The sequence below is a fragment of the Impatiens glandulifera genome, chromosome 4 (genome assembly GCF_907164915.1).
Source record: "Impatiens glandulifera chromosome 4, dImpGla2.1, whole genome shotgun sequence".
NCBI classification, from domain to species: Eukaryota; Viridiplantae; Streptophyta; class Magnoliopsida; order Ericales; family Balsaminaceae; genus Impatiens; species Impatiens glandulifera.
Window position 1 is genome coordinate 4170122 of NC_061865.1, and position 15705 is coordinate 4185826.

The 15705-nt window shown below is 31.9% G+C and overlaps 3 protein-coding genes across 4 annotated transcripts; 1 reads left to right on the forward strand and 2 right to left on the reverse strand.

The window, feature by feature from the left end:
- Positions 1-62: 62 nt before the first annotated feature.
- Positions 63-739, reverse strand: LOC124935926 (probable histone H2A.2). Its single transcript, XM_047476368.1, has 2 exons — positions 496-739; positions 63-418 (listed from the first exon to the last, which is right to left on the reverse strand). Exons 1-2 carry the CDS (start codon positions 703-705, stop codon positions 182-184), a joined length of 447 nt encoding a protein of 148 aa, XP_047332324.1. The 5' UTR covers positions 706-739; the 3' UTR covers positions 63-181.
- Positions 740-4754: 4015 nt separating this feature from the next.
- Positions 4755-7190, forward strand: LOC124935886. 2 transcript variants are annotated; one of them, XM_047476319.1, is made up of 4 exons: positions 4755-5284; positions 5353-5492; positions 6287-6623; positions 6706-7190. In XM_047476319.1, the coding sequence occupies exons 3-4, from the start codon at positions 6318-6320 to the stop codon at positions 6943-6945; spliced, it is 546 nt and encodes a 181-aa protein (XP_047332275.1). In that variant the 5' UTR covers positions 4755-5284; positions 5353-5492; positions 6287-6317; the 3' UTR covers positions 6946-7190. The 2 variants fall into 2 exon arrangements, with proteins under 2 accessions (XP_047332275.1, XP_047332274.1); XM_047476318.1 differs by lacking the exon at positions 5353-5492 and having other exon boundaries at positions 4756-5284.
- Positions 7191-7398: 208 nt separating this feature from the next.
- On the reverse strand, positions 7399-10342 carry LOC124934379 (putative pentatricopeptide repeat-containing protein At5g59900). The gene has a single exon (XM_047474902.1). It carries the CDS (start codon positions 10235-10237, stop codon positions 7502-7504), a length of 2736 nt encoding a protein of 911 aa, XP_047330858.1. The 5' UTR covers positions 10238-10342; the 3' UTR covers positions 7399-7501.
- Between the last annotated feature and the right edge of the window lie 5363 nt (positions 10343-15705).

A 15705-nucleotide genomic window follows, 5' to 3' on the forward strand; every position in this document is an offset into this window, starting at 1 on the left:
TTGATTTTCTTAAGAACAGTCTAATCATTATATCAATCTAATTTTTAATAAGTTACAAGTTTAGAACCGTAAACGAACATTCAAATCGATTAAAAGTATTTGATAATGATATAAAATATAATGAAATTACAGAATAAGAAATGTGACATAAACAAACCCTAATTATATCACTATAAAGTAATTAAGCAACCGCTTTTCCGGCAGCTTTGGTCGGAGATTTCGGTTCCTTAGTAGGCTTATCAGTCTTCTTAGGCAACAAAATCGGGTTAATATTCGGAAGAACACCGCCATAAGAAATCGTAACTCCAGACAACAATTTTCCCAATTCTTCATCATTCCTAATTGCAAGTAAAAGATGTCTAGGTATAATTCTGTTCTTCTTATTATCCCTAGCAGCATTACCAGCCAATTCCAAAACCTACAATTTAAACACAAATTAGTTTCAATTTATTCATCAAATCTAATATATTAACAAATTTCATTAATTGATGATACCTCGGCGGCGAGATACTCAAGAACAGCAGCCAAGTAGACCGGAGCACCGGTTCCGATTCTTTGAGCGTATCTTCCTTTCTTCAAGTAACGACCGATACGGCCGACGGGGAATTGAAGACCTGCTCTGATTGATCTTGTCACTGATTTCTTCCTTGCCTCGCCTCCCTTCCTTCCGGCGGCACCTTTCTTCGACTTTCCGGCGGTTTCCATGATGATGATGATAGAGAGAGATTGAGAATTGAGAAATGAGAAAATGTGATTTATTTGATTTTGAGTTCGTCTGGTTTTATAACTGATGAGCGGGGACTTTATCTATTTTTGACCGTAGATGTTAATCTCATCAATGGTTGTGGTTGATTGGAGTCGATCCGTGTAAATACTATTGACCAATCAGAAACGAGTTTTAAAAGTGGTTTATTTCCTTCTTATTGTATTTCCCGCTTTTTTCCATCACGATTTCTTTTTTAAATTTTCATTTCGTGTTTATTTTTATTTAATTAATTAACATTTCTTTCTAATAGTTTATATATTTAGGTAATTTATAGTGAATTGCTATATTTTTTTATTTTTTTTAAATGACTGTGTGTATTTTTTTTTAAACACAAATTGTGAGGAAACTAATAAGGAATCAAAATTAAGTCTTAATCTTGAAAAACAGCAATAAAACACAATCTCAAATTTCATAAAGAAGTCAACTATAAAACCTTAAAAGTAAAAATAATTTTATTATAAAGAAGTCAACTATAAAACCTTAAAAGTAAAAATAATTTTATGTTTATTACAAAGACCTCAATTTTGTTCATCGAAATACATACAATAAATAGAGTTTCCATTAAATATGATATCACTCCAAACCTGCTCCGTGTAAAAATTTTCGCATTATACTCGGCCCAAATATAATGGATAATAGAGCAAATAAATATTTAAACACACTAGAATAGAACCTATAATCTTTTGTTTTTTTTATCGCCAAATTTATGATTTCTAAACAAACACAAACAATTATGAAGATTTATCTTAGCAAAAAAACAAAAAAAAATATTAAAATTTTGTTTATCCAGAATGTATTAAAACATATAATATACTAGTATAGGGATTTGTAAGAATGGATTTGTTTGAAATTGGAGATAACTCACATCTAAATTGGATTTAGTTGTGGTTAAGGGCTACTAAGACTAGCACCACCTCGTCTCTTTATAAAATAGCCTAAATGTCAATTTGACAAGTAAAATGTACTAAATTATGTAGTTGAGTATTAAAAAAATATTAATATAATTTTATTTTTGTTATGTATAAATGTTTCTAGACAAACCAATTATATATTTGTTTTTGTTAAATTATCTCTATACATTTCAATTAGCTAATACATTATTATTTATTTTTCTTGTGAAAATTTTAAACTTGGATTTTATTTTACATAGCACCATCAATTAAACATGATTTGCTTTTTTATTGTTTTCTTAGTTAGGCCATAAAGTAAATCTAATAATAAATGTTAATTATAATAACTAAAACAAATAAAATGATATTGAATTACCTTGGGCATCAATACACTTCCACATGTTAACATATATTTTTGGGACATATAAGAAGGTTGCATTGCCTATAAAAAAATTTAAAAAAAAAGTAACATTGTGTCAATAGTATTTTTTTTTTGCTGGTGAAATATCAGTGATTATAACTACTTTTAATGTGTACTTTTTTAGCTTGAAAAGGTAGTCTAATGGTTTGTTCGAAATTATTTATAGTCTATTTTTTCACAAGGAATAGTACTTGGGGTGTTAAATGTGGCATCAAAGTTAATATAGTAGTATGAATAAAATATCACAAGGGAGCACTTCTTGAATCTTGTGCAATCGGGTGATAGGAACAAATAGGGGATCAACTCTTGAATCTCACAAAACAAAGTTTCAAGTGAATCAATTTTAGAGTTCTAACCGGGAGATTAGGACTACAAGTCTACAAATGTAGGTGCGATTAAGACGCCGTGTAACTAAGTTGGGGAGATTGTGATGTCTCAAATTGAGAAATCACATTAAATATTAACTTTTTATAAAAGTGAGACTAATAAATTATAAATATTTTCATTTTACCTTTTGAGCTTGGACTATGATATATATTTATTATATATTTTTCGGTGATATTTATAATATATTTTCTCATTGTTGTGGTACCTAGGTTCAAGACGTTACAAATTATAGTAAATATGAACTCTTTATAAGAGCGATGCTAACCGACTATAGATATTTTAATGAATATCTTTTGAGCTTGGGTTGTGGTAGTCCATTAATCTGCTCAAGGTATTTATAGTATATTTTCTCACTGGTAACGTTACCTAAGTTTGGGGAGTTACAAGTATTATTAGAGTCGGCGCGGTGCTAAACACAAAGTATATTGAGGAGCACCTTTTGAATCATACGGGAACAAAATATCATATGAATCATTTATAGAGTTCTAACCGGAAAGACTAAGACTACGAATGAAATCGCGACGAGAATGTCGCGTGACTAAGTTTGGAAGATTGTGATGTTCTATATTAAAATCATAGTAAATATGAACTCCTTATAAGAGTGATACTAAAATATACTAAAATGTTATAGAAATTTTAATTAGTATGTTTTGAGTTTGGATTGTGGTGACTCAATAGTTTGGTTGATATTTAGTATTATTGACTACATAATAGGTATTTCAATTATTAGTTAAAAGTAATGATGTGAAGTTGAGGATAGTCGACAGAACCAGCCCGAGTTTTGGACTGCCCTAGTCCCGATAGAAAAAAATTTATTTTTTGTTGTTGCCCTAAGTCTAGTATTAAAAATTGATAAAAAAATGTTTTTAATGAGATTTAAATTAATAACCAAATAAAAATTCTAAGTTTGTATCTTAAACCACTAAACTACAATATTTATATTTAAAAAATCACAAATTTATCTAAATATCTTATATGTTTTATTAAATGGGCTGGGGAATGAACTGTCTTAGTCCGATGGTTTTGTTGGGCTTATCCAGGGCTGGCTCTAGTTGATAAACACTATTTAGAACGTTTTGTTTTATAATTATTGAGGTATTTTAGAAAAATCCAAGTGAAGAGATATATTATTATTATTTTTTAACTAAGTAAGGATAAATCATGATATTCAATTGCACCTATATGTAACAACATCGAGAAGCATGTCTTCATTAACCATGACCTACCCTTAAGGATAATTTGCATCAAGATTAGGCCCATAATTTGGGTTTGTCCCATTTCAATTATTTAATTTTTCATGCTTTAGGAAAATAGTATCTCTCCATATAAAAAGTTACATATTAATATTATATTATAATTTAAATGATTCAAAAAAAAAAAAAAATAGAAGGATGGGTAAAAGTTATGTTATTAATTCCAAGTATATTAAACCTAATTAAAATGATTTATTAAATTATATATTTTATAGGCTTATTTTATGGTGATATATATTTGTGGAGAAGAATAAATATTTATTAATATTATAGATGGGCTAATAGTTTGATTTTCAACCCATATATATATAGCATACTTATGTTAATATAGGTAGTCTGGTTTATTCACTCTAGAGTTAAAAATCTTGAATAATAATAGTTTCATCAAGAATCCATATTAAGAGATCCAAGAAACAAAGTAAGTTTATTTTCTCAATTATAATTTATTTCGATTTATATAAATTATAAGAATAAATATTTAGATGAATGATTCTAATTTAACATTAATTTTTGTTTTCTTTTATAGATTGAACACAATTCATACATTGAAAGGTAACTTTAATATTTTAAAAATTACATATTATTAATCTTTTATATTTCTTCATACTTCTTATCATGATTACAATTTTCTGTAACAATTACAATTTATTAAAAAATCATCAAAATTTAATGTTATGTGATAAGTTTTTGTTAAGATTAATCTTACTCTATGATTTGCCTTATATTTGTTGATTAAGTCATTATATAATTTTTTAGTTTGATTTAATATTCATATTTTTTAGGTTATTTTCTAAATTATAAAAAAAAAAAAGTGACCTATCAAAAATAAAAATATAATGAAATATTTAAAGATATTTTTGTAGAAATTGGACTGTAGTATTAGAAATTGGGCCCATTAGGTTTATTTATTATTATCCACACGCGCCTGACGAGTCGTGGGGTGTATATTTAAGGTCAACGGCAAAGCGTTGATTTCGGTCCGAATATCGGGCAAACCCGTTCCATATAAATTCGGATCCTTATCCGTCTTCTTCTCTATCGCACCAGAATTGAAATCGTAACGCAGAAATTACTTGAGAGAGAAGAAAACTTGAATCCATAATTTGATTGATCGGAGGAAGGACGAATCACATCGGCCATTGTGCACGATGTTCAATTTCTCCGTTCATCGATCTACGGCGATGTCAATGTTAGGAAATATCGGTTCGTGTTCGCATCGTTGGAAGCAGATCGAGAAATTGATCGGTCATGGTATTCTTAGTTGACAATAACCTTTTTTTCTAGTTTCAATCGTCTTCCTTCTTCTTCTTCTTCTTCTTTCTGTCTCGTTGTTTGTGCGTTCTTCGATCGTTTGTTGCCTGCGTGTTTGAGATACTGTTCTCGAGAAAGCAAGGTGTTGATTCTTGACTAGTTTTTCGATCGGTTGGTTTGAGATTTGCGTTCAATTGGAGTTTTATTTGGATCTCTGTGGAGTGGAGATCGGTTTTGAATTCGATCAGATCTTGTTGCATCTACGTCTTCTTGGTTGATCCAAGCGTGTTTTGTGAACTCATACATAACAAGAAAGGTAAGTTTCATGCTGAATTATGAAACTGGAGTATCTTTGTTTAACCTGATTATTCGAAATACATGCAGTCTGTAGGCTTTTAATTCCATTGGAATAACCTGATTATTCGAAATACATCAAGTGAAACCATAGTATCTTATTTCGTAAGGGTTCTTAAACAATTATATTGATTCAAGCGTGTTTTGTGAACTCATACATAACAAGAAAGGTAAGATTCATGCAGATTTTGCCTGCTGAATTATGCTTACAAACATCTCCACTATGAAACTGGAGATTATTCGAAATACATGCAGTCTGTAGGCTAATAACCTGATTATTCGGAATACATCAAGTGAAACTGTAGTATCTTTGTTTGACTATCTTCTTAAACAATTATATTGATTTTGTTATCATCTGGTCTAATTCCATATGCATGTTCATGTAAAATTAGATTTGTATATGCTGACTCCTGCTTTGATAATCTGATATAGTCTTGTGCCATCATTTATGGTCAGCTATATGCTGGTTTGGTTGCTCTAGCACTTGATAAACCTAGCCATCCCGTTTTCCTGCCATTCTATTCTAACTACAACCAGCTTCAAAACTTCAATATCATTTTAACTGCTATTGTTTGCCATCAAACAACGCATTTGTTTCTTTCTAATGCTATATGCATAATTTGGCATTTGGTTAACTTTATCAAGTTATGACCTCCCATTGCTTAACCATGTAGTATAGAATCCCTTATTCTTTTGATACAAAGAGATAGAAACTAGGGCAAATAAATCTTATGACTAAATATGGGAAAGGGGGTGGAAGATTAGGGTTTAGGGTTATGCATGATAAACTATTGGGTTATTAATTAGAATGGGTGAGTTGTTTGGTTTGGTGTGGTTTCTTTCTTATTCTCTTGAAATTCTAGATATCACATACATAGTGAGCAATTAGTGTACCTTTTCATGGGCTTCTTCATAAATTTGGTAATAGCAGTCTCATGTTGTTTTCGTTTGTATAATTTGACAGGTGGTGGAAGTAGTCTTTGGGGTGTCAAGTAATGGACGTATTAGCTCGTTGTGTTGAACCACCAGTACAAGGAGATTTGCGAAAGTCGTGGAGTAAGTCTAAGTCTAGACATGGCGGGAAAACTCTAGATAATTTTGTGGTGGATTTAGGAAGTGCACTTGAAGATGCTCTAGTATTGTTTTCAACTTCAGAACAAACTGAACAACAAGAAGAGTCTTTAGAATCAAGGGAAGGCGAAAAGATATCTCCAAATACTGCATCTGTTGATGTTGATGATAATATTGATGATGATCAAAGTCCTTTAGATTCTACCTATTCATCATCCTGGACTTTTCATGTAAGTGTTCAAAATAATTTGAATTGATTGGACAGTAGTTTGGTTGATGATTTGAATTATTTGAAAATGTTATTTTTTTCAGGGTAGTAGTAAGAAACTGATATCAGCCATGAAAGGTAGCAGGAGGAAACGAGGTAGAATAGTTGGGAAGCGTAGGGTTTCATGGGCACCCGATGTGTATGATCCGCCGGTTACATCACAATCACACTCGGTTGGGAGCAGCAGCAGCCATAACCAACATTCATCTTCAAGGCACAAAAAGAACAACAACAACAAGAACAAGGCTAAACCTCAGAAGAACAGTAGGAAATCAAAGAGATGATGATTTTGGGTAGTTCTGTTTGGTTTGGTTGTTGTTTCACACTCGTCGCAGGATCTTTTTACTTGTTTGAATAATAAAGTTAGTGCTAGTTATCGTTTTGGATCATATGCTTCTTCTTCTTATGTTTGTTGCTTTAGAGATTCGATAACTAACTGTTTGTTTGTACAGAGGTTGTCTTCATGTTTTTTTAGGTGGTATTTTTTCCTTTTGTTTGGTTGGAATGAAAATAGACCACTTTTACACAATTTCTGACCAAATCATGTTCCATATCTAATAGTTTCTATAAGTGACCTCTTGTATTTTATTTCAGATAGTAAATTTTTGATTTTGATAAACGGCAAATGAACAAATTTACATTAATATCTAAGCTAATAGATGAATTTGAAATCACAAGTTTAAGTAAAAATGAACACTTTTATACTGTCATTGGGAAATAATATCACATTAAATTCAATAATAAAATTATGTGACATTTTGCCCATCCAGTACATATTGTTACATAATGTACCCCAAAAAAAAAATCTACCTATAGGGTAAAAAAAATACAGCGTCTAGTCTAACCACCCGAGATCGGGAGCAATCTTCCCGAGCTACTTCTACATGAAAAAGCATTATATGTAGCCTGATTAGGTTTCAATCCCATTCTCACCATCTCGTCTCGCAATTCAATCGCCTTTGCAATACGCCCCGCAAGACAACAACCGTAAATCAAAATATTATACGCAATTACATCGGGAACAATACGTTTTGTCGTCATCATCTTATTCCACAATTCCAAAGCCTCACTCAAACAGCCATTCTTACAATACTCGAAAATAACGGTTGAGTAGCTTATACAATCTGGACTTATCCCATTCTTTACCATATCCAATAAAATCCCAATTCCTTCCTCAACTCGACCAACTCTACAAAACCCGCGAATCAATATATTGTAAGTGATCGCATTCGCCAAATAATTTCCGATAACAAAACCGTGCAATTCCACTGCCTTGTTAATGCTTCCGTTTTTCGTGAGCCCGTTAAGGAGACAACCGTAGGTGAATTCGTTAGGGGTCGAGCCTGACCTAACCATTTCCTTAAGAAGCTTCTCGGCCGAATCTAGAAACCCTACTTTACACAGTCCGTTTATCAAAGACGTGTATGTAACCGTATTAGGTGCACATCTTTCAGTTACCATTATATCGAGAACTCCATATGCTTTCTTCAAATCTCCTCGTTTGGAATACGTGTCAATCATACCGCTATACGTTATTATGTCGGGTTTTAATCCGCGAACGTGAATCTTCTTCAGCAACTGTAAAAATGTTTGCGCATCGTTTTGTTTAAGAGAGCCGTGGATAAGAACTGAATAGCAAATGAGATCTGCGACCTCCATGTTTCGGAAAAGGGCTAATGCATCTTTCAACCGTCCTTCTTTGCAATAACAATGAAGAAGTTCGGTATAACAAATCTCGTTTAACTTAAATTTACTCTCTCCAAGGCCTTTCACGAGTTTTTCTGCTTCGGAGAGGTTTCCGGTTGAGCAAAGCCCGCCTATGAGAGCCCGATAAGTATAGTTATCTGGTTTAAGTCCATTTCCGACCATTTCGTTAAATAATTCAAAGGCTTTTGAAATTTCGCCATCTTCACAATATCCATCTATCATAACGTTATAAGTTACTGCGTTCGGAATAACACCAGATTCCTTCATTTCTCGAAACATTTTGTCAGCTTCAGTCACCATTTTTGCTCGAAAAAGACCACAAATAAGTGAAGTATATGTGTAGACATTAGGGGATATACCTTTCCCAGTCATCTCATGATACAAGCTAAACGCCTTATCGATATGCCCAAGGTTGACGAATCCACTTATCAACGACGTATAGGTAACTAGATTTGGAGGAACCCCTCGATTATCAATCATTTCCCCGAAGAGTGACTCAGCTAAGCTTAAGTTTCCTGATTTACAATGCCCATTAATTACTGAATTGTAAGTTAATACTGTCGGATTCATGCCCGCCTCTTTCAATTTTCCGAAGAGAACAAATGCCCGTTCGAAAATATTTACTTTACAAAACGAACTTATCATCGTTTCACAAGTAACATCGCTTGGGAGTTGTCCCAAACCCAAACCGTACCTTATCATGTCTTCGGCTTCATCTAAACTTCCATTTTCACATAGACAACAAATCAATGCATTATAAACATGTGAGCTGATAACCGTTAACCCTAATTTCGAAAACTTTGTAACTAAACCGCAAGCATCTAAAAATCTCCCAGTTCTCCTCAACTGGTCAACAAGACAATCCGATGCCTCTCTACTTGGAACAAAACCTAGTTCCAACATCTCGATTGTTAAATCTTCTGCCATTTTCAATTCTTTTATACTGCATAAACCGAATATCAATGTGCAGTATGTCACAATATCGGGTTTCAGATTTAGTCTATTTCTACCCAAATTGTTCTTGATCTCAATCGCCTCCAAGGCTCTATTGCCTTTGCAAAGGCCATGAATGAGGATATTATATGTTACAATATTCAACTCACATACATTTGATTCCTCCATCTCCTTAACCATTTCTTTAGCCCTTTCTAAATCTTGCAATTCGCATAAGCATTTGATTGCTGCAGTTAGCATGAAGGGATCGGGCTGTAAACCTGCAGTTGAAACCTCGTCGAATAGATTCAAAGCAAGTTCAAATTGCTTAGTTCTGATTAGAGCATTCAGAACAGCACTGACTGTTCTGGCCTCGGGTTTAATACTGAAATCCCTCATAAGCCTGACAACAATGACTGAATCCAACACTCTTTTGTAACGAAGATAAGTTTGAACCAGTAAATCAAATCCATACGTAGATGAGAAGTTCGTTTCTCTAAGAGCAACCAAAAGAGACTCAAAAACAAAAATAGGTTCGTTTGAGCCGCGAAGTATGAGCGTTTGTAAAAGGGAAGAAGCCGGCCAAACATGACCGGACTGAATCAAAGAATGAATCAGAATGCAAAACGATGAGGTGCTGTGGTTGAAGTTATGATGGAGGCCTAAAAAGTTGAAGAAACGTAATGCTAACCTGGAATCATCTAGGGTTTGGATTAAAACCTTCTCGACGTGTTGCGGCCTTAAGTTGATTGAAATTGAACGGGCGTTGAAGGCGATTTTCCAGCTTTGTTTGCCTCGGATGATGCCGCAGACGATGGCGACGAAACTATCGTCATCGAATTGGTTGGCGGCATGGACGCTTGTGGAGGTGGAGGCTTGCATGACATTGAGGAGGAAATTGGGTCGTAAGAGAGATCGGCGATGGAGCTGCTTCATCTTGTTGAGATTTGAGACTCATTTGATTTTGAAGAGGAAGAACATTTGTCGATTTGAGAAGAATTAGGGCTCCCATCAATCGGCGATGCCAATTTCTGCAGAGGTGATGAAGCAAACAACATTCATTTCTAAACTAGAGCCCTAGTGTTGTTTAATGCTAATAAACTAAATTGAAACTAATTTACAACATTTATTTATTTTAAATAATTTAATAATTTAACTCAAATACACAAGAGTACAACTCAAAATTTAGGGTCTTTTTTGACTGCGGGTTAAACACATTCTCGGCAAACACATTTATTCATTCAGTTAACCCAAGTTAATTAAACATGTCACTTGACAAGTTGGAACATATAACCCTCAAAAAGGCTTAGAATATCAAACTTTTGTTGCAGTTAAGTTAGAAAGGAGATCAAACTTAAAGTTTGTTGTTAAATACATTAAAAATGACAATTCACATCAAGTTCAGGTTAGCAGGGTGAGATTAGTGAGCCGAGTTATACTAAACTCAAACAGATTGGTTATGTTTAACATAAACATAATCTATTTATTTGTAATTGAATTTAACCCAATCCGACACAATTCGAACTCATCTAATAATTAATATCACATCTCTAATTTATGTAGAATGACATCAACACAATGAAGTTAAATCATAAATCCACTTCATTTCAATTAAGTAGGTAGAAAATGACGAACACAAAACCCTACAAAAGAAAAATGAAAATGAATTGGCGGGTCTATTTTGTATAATTTTAAATTGACCAGATTTTGACATCTATATATATATAATGATGCTTAATTTTTAAAGTGTCCTGATTGCCGGGTCGAGAGTTGTGGTTAATTTGGATACTTGGGTCGGATTGTGGGTTGACCCAGCTTTAAATTTAAAACGGTTAAAAATAAAATTAAAAATGGTAGAGGTATGTTTCGAACTTGCAACCTAACAAAACAAGTACAACTTTTTAACCAACTAGGCTACAAAGACTTTATATTTTAAATTCAACACCAAATTTGATAAACGCGGGACGTTTTAATATTAATATAAGTTTAACTTTTTAACTAACTAATATATATATATATATAATGATGTTGAGTAAATGGATATTTGGGTCGGATTGTGGGTTGACCCACCCATAAACTTAAAACGGTTAAAAATAAAATTAAAAATATTATCCGTAATTTTTTTTCACGGTTTTTTATATTATTAATCGTGCAAATGCACAGGCTAAATGCTAGTTTTTATTAATCACGTTAAATGAGTCGACCAAATTTCGACCCGAACAGAAAAAATAATGACCTAAACCTGGTTTTTTTCGTGTTTGAATAAGTCATGTTTTTGCGTCGGGTCAAGAATTGGTAGAACTAATGTAGATGGACTCGCAAGTTTTTAGTGTTTTTTTAAATCTTTGCATGCATTTTCACTCTTGAGTTGTTTTATTTTTTTTATTTTTTTCAACTATTTTGTGTGTTCTTCACAAAATAAATGGACTAATGGACATTTTTTTTAGTGTTTATCCTTAAAATAAATAAATTATAAAGTGTCTAAGCTACATATTGATTAGGTAGGTTTTTGGTAAGTTTGGTCCATTTGAAAATTTTCTTTAGGCTATACAAGGTTGGAAAACTTGTTTCATATACTGATATTATGTTATTTTTTCGATGGAAGTGAGATTTAATTTATTGGAATATAAGGTTATAAACATTAACAATAATGAATTGGAATATCATCACTGAAGTTTTAAAACATTGTTGTTAGGCCAGACCCAAATACAAATAATGTTGATGGTTAGTGTGAATGAGCGATAATTGGTAAAGAAAGTTAAGGTGTTGTAATTTGTTGAGATTGTTAAGATTTATGCGGGAGATAAACGTATTTTATTTGAAGATCGATAGCAAGCGAAAATAAAATTAATTTTAAAGAGAGATAGTAGGAGAGAGCAATAAAGGAAATAATAGTTTATGTTATTATTTATATATTTTGTATGAGATAACTCAATCGATATATATATAAATTTATGAAACATCGATAATTAACAAAAGTATAAAACTATCCTAATATTCTTCACTTTAAATGTTGTGTTTTCTAAATAAATCATCAATATCCTCCCTTCAAGATTGATAATTTGAATAAAAAGGTTAGACCGGAGATGTTAAAATGTTGAGAAATCAAGAGATTTAGAAATAAAATATCTTATTCGAATTCAATGTTATTTCCTTTGAAGTTCCCCTATTTTGATTATCTCCATTTGCGCATCTTCATTATATAGAGATGAAGTATTAGTTGTATATAGACATATACATTCATTTTATTAGAAATCTTACACCACTAAAATTCTGAAATATTGATACATTATTTGTTATTTCCTTTCATTCTACAATGTCCAATTGACTCCCTTATCTTCTTAAAATTTACTTAACTTGAATTCTCAATGAACATTCAACCAACGTTTTGATGTTGATTTGTTTTTTCTTCTTAACATTTAAAAACATCGTGAATGCTTTGTAAACTGTTGGTAGATAATCTATCATCCTAATCAAAATTTTGACGTTCTCACATGAATCATCTAAGCCTTGCTTATTCTTTTTGTCAATTATGTTTATTATCCAAATCTTTATTGTTCCATCACCAATCCTCAAAGCGCTGCTTTTTTAAGATCCTCAGAAGATATAAGAACAGTCGATGAAACATGTCTTCCTCTTAAATAGTAGAAGACCAAACCAAACCGAATACTAGTACTCCATTCGAGATAGTTTAGTCGAGTAAAAATTGTTGATGTGAGAACAATTGGCTCTTCTCCATGATACAAAAGATTAGTCCGATCATGGTTTTTTGTATATGTCGTTGATTGCTAAAAAATCGTGTTAAATTTTGTTTGTATTGAATTAGGATTTTGACTAACTATTGTTCGACAACGACTTTTATCTTATAAATAATCGGTAACGTTTCGATGTCGTTGAGTATTGATCAATTCACACCATATTGTGTTTTTTTGAGAAAGAAATTTGATATCAACAATTTTTTTTATAAATACTCACTAAGCTTATCATTTACAAACACTAAACAAATTATTAATCTATTTATGAATCAAATCCCTTGAAAACATATCTAAAACCAAACATAATCATCTAAACTAGAACCAAAATATAAAAAAGAGTTGTAAGTGAAATAAATATTTATACATGATTTAGCTTACATATAATATAAGATTGGTTAAAATAAAGAAAATAGTAGTGATAGTCTATCACATCTAGCTAACATTATGTCTAAATCATGTCATAAACATTTATGTAGAAGAAATAATATTCCAAACACATCACATACATGAGGAATTAAAATATCTAGAAACCAAACAATACAATTTAATAAATTACCAATGCACCCTAACAAAACAAAAAATCTTAGTCCTTAAGAGTTGAGACTACATTTCTAAAAAAAAATAAAAAATGAGTTGAGACTACAACCTAGGAATCTAGACAAATATACCATCCAAAATAATTAGATTATTTCGTGGGGGGAAAAACAAATAACCCATAAACCAATAAACAAATACAAAGTAGTGTCCTTAAAAAAATGTATGGATTAATGTATACTATGAAATCATTGAGGTTAGGAATTCCAAGTAATTAGATTTAATATTGTTGAGTAAATATTCTCCGACAATATATTTCAAAGTAAACCAGAAATCCAAACATAAACCAAGACGCATAAGAAGAAGACACAAGATTTGATATCGGAGTTTAGCCCAAATCGGACCTACGTCTCCGTCAAGTTCAGCTTGGAGTTTGATTCCACTATAAAGAAAAATGTATCAGATTACAATCACGCACACACTATCTTTCCTTTCCTACACACCTTTCTTTTCAAAAATTCTTCACACAAAATCTCCCAAGAAAAGTAACCCTCACTCAAGAAAAGAAAAACAGAATGCTCATAAAACTTAACCACCTATCCTTTTATAACAATATAAAATGAATGACTCGATTTTTATTATTAATTAAACCAGACCAAAACACAGTTCAACCCAAAATCAACAAATATCATAATTATAAAATACATTAAGGGTGTGTTTGACAGCCTTGGAATTGGCATTGGAATTGGAATTGGAGGGTCCAATTCCAATTCTTATGTTTGTTAGACACTTTAATATTAAGAATTGGAATTGGAATTAGAATTCCAATGGAATTCAATATAGTGTAATTTGACAGTTCTCAATTCCTATCTTTTTAGGTCGGAATTGTAATTCCAAATTAACACGTTTTTCATGTTTTTGACATTTTTAACACGTTTTTCACACATTAAACACGTTTTATACGTTTTTAACACGTTTTTTACACGTTTAACATATTTTCATATTTTGGCACGTTTAACACGTTTTTGGCACGTTTAACACGTTTTTGGCACGTTTAACACGTTTTTGACACATTTAACACGTTTTTCACGTTCTTGACACGTCTAACACGTTTTTGACACGTTTAACATGATTTTCACGTTTTTAACACGTTTAACACGTTTTTGGCACGTTTAACACGTTTTTGTCACGTTTAACACGTTTTGACACATTTAACACGTTTTTCACGTCCTTGGCATGTTTAACACGTTTTTGACATATTTAACACGTTTTCACGTCTTTAACACGTTTAACACGTTTTTGACATGTTTAACACGTTTTTGACACGTTTAACATGATTTTCACGTTTTTAACACGTTTAACACGTTTTTGACACGTTTGACACGTTTTTTTATGTTTTGACACATTTTGCACGTTTTGGCACGTTTAACAAGTTTTTCACATATTTAACACGTTTTTGACGCGTTTAACACGTTTTTGACACATGTAACACGTTTTTTTTACGTTTTTGACATGTTTAACGTGTTTTCACGTTTTTGACATATTTAACACGTTTTTTTACGTTTTTGACACGTTTACCACATTTTTGACACCTTTTACACGTTTTTCACGTTTTGGCACGTTGAACAAGTTTTTCACATATTTAACACGTTTTTGACACGTTTAACACGTTTTCACGTTTTTGACACATTTAACACATTTTTTTTTACGTTTTTGACACGTTTACCACATTTTTGACACGTTTAATACGTTTTGGCACGTTTAACAAGTTTTTCACATGTTTAACACATTTTTGACACGTTTAACACGTTTTCACGTTTTTGACACATTTACCACATTTTTTTACGTTTTTGACACGTTTAACATGTTTTCACGTTTTTAACACATTTAACACTTTTTTACGTTTTTTACACGTTTACCACATTTTTGACACGTTTAACACGTTTTTCACATTTTGGCATGTTTAACACGTTTTTCACATGTTTGGAACGTTTAACACGTTTTTGACACGTTTTCATATTTTTAACACGTTTAAAACGTTTTTAACATGTTGTTGACACGTTTCACATGTTTTTTACGTTTTAGACACGTTTGACACATTTTTAACACGTTTAA